The sequence below is a fragment of the Oscarella lobularis genome, chromosome 16 (assembly GCF_947507565.1).
Source record: "Oscarella lobularis chromosome 16, ooOscLobu1.1, whole genome shotgun sequence".
In the NCBI taxonomy this organism is placed as follows: Eukaryota; Metazoa; Porifera; class Homoscleromorpha; order Homosclerophorida; family Oscarellidae; genus Oscarella; species Oscarella lobularis.
In genome coordinates this window covers 1,950,402-1,958,577 of record NC_089190.1, presented here as the reverse complement: position 1 = coordinate 1,958,577, position 8,176 = coordinate 1,950,402, and the positions used below count along the sequence as shown (strand labels likewise).

At 49.6% G+C, this 8,176-nt stretch overlaps 2 protein-coding genes across 2 annotated transcripts; one reads left to right on the top strand and one right to left on the bottom strand.

Annotated features, from left to right (window-relative positions):
- Positions 1-916: 916 nt before the first annotated feature.
- LOC136196973 (uncharacterized) lies at positions 917-4,301 on the bottom strand. Its single transcript, XM_065986640.1, has 14 exons — positions 3,799-4,301; positions 3,225-3,390; positions 3,029-3,070; positions 2,939-2,974; positions 2,703-2,867; positions 2,482-2,646; positions 2,399-2,431; positions 2,283-2,336; positions 1,902-2,135; positions 1,610-1,846; positions 1,346-1,492; positions 1,226-1,289; positions 1,125-1,174; positions 917-1,064 (listed from the first exon to the last, which is right to left on the bottom strand). The coding sequence occupies exons 1-14, from the start codon at positions 3,886-3,888 to the stop codon at positions 1,030-1,032; spliced, it is 1,518 nt and encodes a 505-aa protein (XP_065842712.1). The 5' UTR covers positions 3,889-4,301; the 3' UTR covers positions 917-1,029.
- On the top strand, positions 4,061-8,064 carry LOC136196970 (non-receptor tyrosine-protein kinase TNK1-like). The gene is made up of 12 exons (XM_065986637.1): positions 4,061-4,444; positions 4,751-4,912; positions 4,968-5,114; positions 5,170-5,355; positions 5,526-5,620; positions 5,821-5,947; positions 6,003-6,152; positions 6,200-6,300; positions 6,350-6,447; positions 6,503-6,527; positions 6,577-6,699; positions 6,755-8,064. The coding sequence occupies exons 1-12, from the start codon at positions 4,160-4,162 to the stop codon at positions 7,971-7,973; spliced, it is 2,718 nt and encodes a 905-aa protein (XP_065842709.1). The 5' UTR covers positions 4,061-4,159; the 3' UTR covers positions 7,974-8,064.
- The last annotated feature ends 112 nt before the right edge of the window (positions 8,065-8,176 follow it).

Here is an 8,176-nt window from a genome sequence, read left to right as displayed (position 1 = left end):
ATGTTTCCAGCGTTTATTCATTATAGGTTGGGGAACATGTTTCCAGCGTTTATTCACTATAGCTAGGGAAACATGTTTCCAGCGTTTATTCATTATGGGAAGGGGAACATGTTATCAGCGTTTATTCATTATAGGTAGGGAAACATGTTTCCAGCGTTTATTCATTATAGGAAGGGAACATGTTTCCAGCGTTTATTCATTATAGGTAGGGAAACATGTTTCCAGCGTTTATTCATTATTGGAAGGGGAACATGTTATCAGCGCTTATTCATTATAGGTAGGGGAACATGTTTCCAGCGTTTATTCATTATAGGAAGGGGAACATGTTATCACCGTTTATTCATTATAGATAGGGGAACATGTTTCCAGCGTTTATTCAATATACGTAGGGGAACATGTTTCCAGCGTTTATTCATTATAGGTAGGGGGACATGTTTCCAGCGTTTATTCATTATAGGTAGGGGAACATGTTTCCAGTGTTTATTCATTATAGGTAAGGGAACATGTTTCCAGCGTTTGTGCATATGTACTTGCCTTTGGCTGGGATTAAACCCGGCGGAGTAATGCCTAATTTTGATTACAAAACACCCAGTGTGACTATAGAGTGTGGGATCTCTTAGATCTAAAAAAGTAGGGGCCTCTGCACTAATAGTAACGAAATCCTGCACTGCCTGACGACGTAGAAACGCTAGGGTTTAGCTGCACCTGCTTTGGTGACGACGACGCCGAGGTGGAAGGGGCAGAAGTGCAAGTCGAGTCGCAGAGCTCGCGATAGCGACACAGCACCTATATCTCCGACGTCTAATGTGAGATCCGTGCACTGCAGTGCTTACTGACTTCGAATCCGAGCCAAGAGTACGGAGAAAGGACGTCGTAGTACAATTTCACTGGAAGTTTTGCCATCGTGCGACGTGCGTTAGCAGAAAAGGAGACGTGTTGTGTAAATAGTACTGTACCTCATTCAAAAACTAAAGTGTGCGATAATATGTGCTGCACGGCCTATTCTAGAAAGAAAATATCGGTTCTTTTTTATTCGTCGTCATCGTGGCCACTACTGATATCATCTGAGAGAGAAAAAATATTTTTTTAAAAAATCAATACTTAGCAATTTTAATATAACTTACCTGGAAGACAAGCTTCAACTGAGCAATCAAGTCTTCCATAGTGACAGGAACTATAGAACCAACTCGCCGCTAGTCTTACGGAACGTTATCATACTACTCACCATTCCATGCATCCTATAGAAAACAATTCCAAGTGCTTGTACAGTTTTCCGTCATATTCGCAAACTACAGAAAGGGGAAACGTAATAAGAGACCGTTATATCTTGAGCAATCAAGTTCACCTCCTTCTGAGACGGGCTTTTTGCACTGATGACTGCATCCGGTGAAACAGCACTTATCATTGCCCCCACAGTCTGAATCTCGCGTACACTCCTGCACGCAAGAGCCAGAAGGCTGTTCGCTCACTTCAGGACAGAACCCAGTTTTAGCTAAGAAAGAAAAAAAGCCGCTATCAAACTAAGTGAGCAATTAGATCATCAGGTTAGTTAGGAAAGATAATCAAGTGCGTCATAGAAACCCGCCGCTTTGTGTAAATAGAACCGCACCTTCTCCGCACACTTCCTTCTCCCTCGCTTCACCCACCGCAAGAACCAGCGTCCTATTTTGCCGACAAGCGGCAACGTGCAGCCAGCACAGGGAAGAATACCACTTCCCGTCGTGACCGCACACGGGACGAATAGAATCGTCGTCGCACGACGCCAAGCACTCGCAATACGGCTCTCGAGACCCGAACTTCGCTCGACAACGTTTTCCAGCCGGACATTGATGAGTCCGGCACGGATCTAAATAGTCATTTCCATGTCAAGCTCAGCAGAAACCTACAATGAACGGTATCACCTGCGCACTCTCCTGCATATTCAATGTAGAGATTCTCCTTTGTTCGGCACATTTTCTGTCTCATAATGCACTCGTTGTCGTACTGCTCTCCGTCGCTTGCGCACACCGGTTCGTACAGGAGCGGACAGTCGTACGAGCACGTGCATTTCGCCGTCGGTTCCCCACTGTCGCCTTCAGCGAAATCGCGACGACACACTTCGCCCGGGCCAGAGCAGACGTGATACAAACACGGATCTATAGACGGGATTGAGACGAGTCAGCTATACGAACAGTCCGTGGGAAACCGAGACGAGACCACCCCAGCTGTTTGCACACGTTTACCGCAAAATAATGCGTGCATGACATAGACTCTATTGTATTGTAAGTGCAACTTTTGCTTACCATTGAATGTTTCCAAATAGGCAGGTGTTGGTGGCTCAGCAAACAGATCCGCGTCTAAAGCGAGTCTTGTTTATTTTCTCTCTCTCTCTCTCTCTCTCTCTCTCTCAAAGACAAACCTTGCTCTAATTCTTCCATTTGTCCTCCTATATCTATAGGGAAGAAATTGATGTGACGGTGTATAGATGTTTTGTCGCCTTACTTGCACAGACGGTTTGACATCTGTCGAGAGCTCTAAAATTGTTGTCATTGCCATGACAGCCGCTATAGTTGAACAGACGACACATCTCCGTCTCAGCGTCAAAATAATATCTCGGCTCGGACCCGTCACAGGTGCCCTTTTCAACAGGCAATGCGCAGATATCGCCTGAGGAAAAAAAGCAAACAGATGTTGGTTTAGACTACTTCTCCTTTTCGCATTACCCTCCTCGCATAAGCCCCACGCAGGAATGTTCTCCCAGTCGTCAAACGACGATGCCGTCACAACGGCGCGGCGGCGGCGTCGATCGCGTGCGGACAGCTCGCGACAAACGTAGCCGTGCGGACAGCGAAGCGTCGGCTCTTCGGCGGCGACGCTACAAAGTTCGCCTGCGGCGAGAAAAAAGGCGATGCCGGAAGCGAATAGGAAATGCGCACGTGCAGACTCGCGTGCCACTAACCGATTTCAGGTGCGGCGGGACCGGTAACAAAAAAGCCTTAACGTAAAAACCCTTACATTCAATTAATTAAAGCGCAGATGAATGACTAACTCGATTCGCCGTCTTTTAGCGGTCTGTCTTGCCAGTCAAAAGCTGTAACAAAGAAAAAAAAGTACTGCAAATACGAAAGGGTTCCATTTGTGAGAGCAATCATTTAAATCGACGGGCGACAGATTGGGAACGTTTTGTCGCGATACGCGCTAATTCGATTAGAAAGTCGGACGCTTTATTCATGCGCTGCACTTACCGGGCGGTGGCATCATGCAAACAGACTGGCATCCATCAAAGCAGCACTTCATGTTGATTCCGACACTGCCGCGACAAGCTTCGTCGTCGCCGCATACGGGATTCGTCTGTTCGGCGTCGCGGCACGACGTTCGCCTTTCGACGTGCGGGCATGTGAATAGATTTGTCTGAAAAATAAGGGGGGGGGGGGGGGGGGGGGGGGGGGGCGTTGAGCTATTAGTACTAAACGGCTACATGCGCATAATCTCCCGCCGTGCGAGAGATGCCCAGGTGGGAGGATGTGGAGATACCGCGAGGGTTACGTTTACTAAAAGTGCGGAGATCCTGGTTTTGAAGCAGACACCAAGCCTTACAGCGTACGCGCAAATGGAGGATGTGGGAGACGTACTAAGTGGGGGCTATTATGAAGGTTAGTGCACTTGGGAAAAGAAAGGAGGAGGATGACTAAAACGGTGAACGAGAAAGAGCTACAATGACTAAACAACATCGTCACTGTGGTGCTGTCAGTGCTGACAGCCTCGGCTGTCAGTGAGTCCGTTACGGAAGGCGCCGTGTAAAAAAAGCCTCGCTCTTACCACGTCGACGCCTATGGAGCTAGCTTGAGTGCTTTCCCACATCTCGAGCCAACAGCTAGCTGCAAGTAGCAGGAAAAGTATTGCTGACATGTTCGCTCTGGCTGCAGCTGAGCTTGCTGTTCGACTTCGTCACGTCGACTGGTCGTCGGCGACCGTTACTCGACGTTTCTTTGTGGAATGCATCGTCGTGGCTCCCCCGTATATCCTGCATTCTATTCTAAATCACGTGGACTGACGGATATGACGTCGTCGACGTGTCGATTTCTCTCGCGCTACAAAACAACTTGCCCGTGCCAAAAGCTGTGAGCAATAAGGAAGCGAGCGAGTTCTAGTCTTTTTACCGCACGAACTACCGAGACGAATGGCTGCAAGTGGCGCGAGAGGTCGTCCGTCACCTCTATCGCCTCCCCCCCAGATGCTTCTCGAGGGGACGGACGGCCGTGACGAGTTCTCGCGTCTACAGACGTTCCTACGCGACGCCGACATCTACGACTTCTTCAACGAAATCTATTTCCGTCTCGGCATTCGTCGCGTGAACGATCTCGCCGATATGACGGAGGAAGACGCCGAACAAATCGGCATGACGCGACCGCAGTTTACACGCCTCAAACGCTATCTCAAGAAAGAGAAGAGCATCTTTCGACACGTAAGTACAATGTATTTGAAACGACTGGAACAGTACGGTTTGTTTCCTGCGTATTTGGCACCTTCGTTACTCACATCGCAATCCAGGAAGCCTGCGCGATATTACCCTCCCCCCTGCTAGTAGCGAGATAGGCGCGAACGAACTTCGCTAAACAGTAGTATCAGTCCGTACACGTACTGTACGTGCTTGGCACGGCGCCCGGTAGCGGCGTCACCCTGCGTACTACGAAGGGCGTGTACAGTATGTAAGAGTGAAGGAAGTGCTAGAATAATAGCGGACGGTTACGATGGTGTACTCTTTGTCCAGTTTCGTTCGAAAACCAAAACGATTCCGACGCCGCTTGCACAAGCGCAACCGAGCGCCCGTTTTCTGATCGCGCGAGAAAACGTGACGATAGGACATCTGCTCGGTGCGGGCGAGTACGGCGAAGTGTACCAGGGCGAGTGGAAGGACGAGAACGGGTCAACGGTAATGGATAATTTGACTTGGAAGACGTGGTTTTAATTAGGAATTTCTGGGGAAGGTGTCAGTCGCCGTGAAGAGCCTTCACAAGGACGCCGAGCCGCGTTTTACAGCGGAAATACAAAAAGAAATCGACGCAATGAGCAGTGCAAATCATCCGAATATTTTACGACTCTACGGAGTCATTTTGTCGTCGCCAATTAAGCTTGTTAGCGCGCGTGACGAAAAGAGAATTTCCTAATTAATTATTTAATCTTTTTAAGGTTTTGGAGTTGGCACCGCTGGGCAGTTTAGAGGACTTGCTCGTAAACGAAGGTCCCAAATTTCCCGTGCTTCGTCTCTACAAGTACGCCCAGAAAATCGCATCGGGAATGGAATATTTGGCGGAAAAGAACATCGTCCATCGCGACTTGGCGTCGCGAAACGTTCTTCTCGTCAATAAGGAAAAGGTAAAATGAACGAACGAACGAACGAATGAATGAGCATGACAGGAGGGGAGTGAGAGTACGTCATAGTTAAGATAGTTTCGCCGCAGGGGGGAAGGCGCTGCGGTTACTTTAGCGAGAAGGCGCTGCGGTTTACTTTAGCGAGAAGGCGCGTGTTGATACTGTTTTTATAGCCGAAGATAAGCGACTTTGGTCTGGCTCGACCAATAGCGCCCGGACGGCGGTATTACGAGATGACGAATCCCAAAGGACGCGTTGCATTCGGATGGTAATAATAATCTTTGTGCTAATAATAATCGGCGCGGGACCTCCCTGAGAGATCTTTATCTCACATTTTTTTCATGCCAAATGTGTTTGGCTTGGATACAACAGATGCCTTACAGTAGTAACGGAAATCCTTATCCGGGATGAGCAAGGGTTATGGGAATGTGTGCCACCCTTTCACCCTATCACTTTCCTTCCATGTAGGACGGCACCAGAAGCGCTTAAAACGCTTCGATTCACCGTCCAGAGTGACGTGTGGAGCTACGGCGTTTTTCTCTGGGAAATGTTCTCGCACGGATCCATTCCCTGGGGCGAGTACAACGCCATGCAGGTCAGTTAGAAATAATTATATATTGTTGTCATAATGACGTGTGGGTGGCGTTCAGATCTATAAAATGGTTGACTCGCCGTTGATGATGCGACTTCCCAAGACCGAGCACTGCGTCGATGACGTCTATTGTTTAATGAATAAATGCTGGGCGCACGATCCCGACAATAGGCCGACGTTTACGGCACTGAGAAAACTGATTGTCGACGTAGGAGAAATTCTATGAGGAGAATCATTTGAAAAGTGTTTTTTTAGATTTGGCCGCACAAGGGAAAAGCGATCACGGATCTCCACGTCGAAAATGATCTGGGGAAGATGTCGTTTTCCGCCGGCGACGTGATAACGATTACGGAAATGTGAGCGACGAATAATTATTTACGGGAAAAGGGCATTTTATCTTGCTAGGGCGGCGGGACAGTTGTGGTGGTTTGGACAAAATGCTGAAGGGAAATACGGCCGATTTCCTGAAGATCATGTGAAAATTCTGCCTGACCGAGAAATGGGTACGAAATAGACGTGTTTTCATTGGTCCCCTTTAAACGATTTTTCAATTTCTAGATGAAAAATCGCCGCCTCCTTTGAGGTGATATCGCTGATCGGGTAAATATTTTTGATAATGTTCTGTTTTGAAGTCACGAAATGTCTCCGCAACCCAAAACGACAACCGGAAGCATATCTCGACCACTCCGAGTCACCCATGACGTGCACATCGGCCACAACGACTTGAACACGATCCCCGTTGAACAACTAGCACAGTAAGGCGAATGGGGGCCCCACGTAAATTAAAATGATCCCTTTCCCTCCGCGTAGAGCGTTTCTAGGCAAAACGTCGCTCCAACTCCGCCAGCAACGAGGTTTCTCCGAATCCCCGCCCAGACCCAACCCCCCGCCGTTGCCGCACAAGCAGCGACGAGACACCCAATCAGCAGTATTACCCTATCATACGATGGGCGCCGGCGGCGGCGGCGGGCCCCCTTTACCCCCGCCCAAGACGACGTTCGCGAAATCGGCGTCGTCGTACGCGTTCGATCAACCGCCGCCTTATTACCCGTCCGCGCGACACGATCCCAGTAGCGGATACGCTCAACAATCCGCGAGACCGTCGTCCGTGTCGTCGTTCAGTCGTCCGTACGGTCATCCGTACGGCCAGTCGCCCCGCGCTCCGTGCGACATGCCGGAGCCCCCCCCTGGGCCGGGAATGGCCTTCTCGCAAAGCGCTCCTCCGCCGGCGACGGCGCTCAGCGCGGGCGAAAGCAGCTACGCGACGCTAGCTGACGCACCACGACCGACGCCACCGGTGGAGGAGGAGTTATACGAGCAGATGAGCAATATGCAACAGCAACAACAGCAACATCAACAGCGAAGATCTTTTCATAAAACACCGAGTCCGGAAGTGATAATGCAAAGGCGTCCGCTTCCGCAGCCGCCGCCGCCGTCCTCCTCCTCGCTCTTCGAATCGGCCGAATACGTTTCAATGAGTCTAGGAGGTGATAGCAAGGCGAAAGACGAGTCTCCGTTTGTTCGATCGAGTAGCGCGAGCGTCGTCGAGATTCGCGAGAATTTTCTCGGCGGCGTCAGGGCGAAATCGTCGCCGAAGGAAATTCCTCGTCGATCGTCCACTTCGTCGGGGTCGTCGACGTCGTCGTCGCTACCCGATCGTTTGATTCGTCAGGTTCAGGGCGCCGTTCCCGAAACGACGGAGCGAGATGTACAGCGGATTTTGACTTTGTACGATTGGCAGGCGGAAGAGGCGATTTTGCATCTGAGTGTCGTTCAGGAGGCCGGGTTCGAGGCGTTGTACGAGCCGAAACGCGTTCAGAAGACCATCAAGGACCAGGGGCGGGATCCCGAGAAGTCGATGAAAGCTTTAGCAATTGCAAAAGTGCTCGATTTCGTGCGCGAGGCGAAGATCGATTCGAAAATCAAGAAGAAAGATGCACAGCGAGCTCTGGAGCACTGCAATTGGAGATACGATCGCGCGATTAACTTTTTTGCCGACAAGAAAGCAACGAAAACGAAGACAAAGTAGAGTGAAGCGTAGGAAGAGGACGCTTTTTAGATTGATGCATCCAGCTGTCTTTCATAATATTTATGCCTTTGTAAATTATTGAGAAAGCTGATTGATTGGTCACGTGTTGCGACGAAAGTTAGCGCGGTATATATACATGTAGACTCCGAAAGTAGAGGAGGAGCCCTTTCGATTTCACAAGTAAATCGACGAGGAGGAGTCCA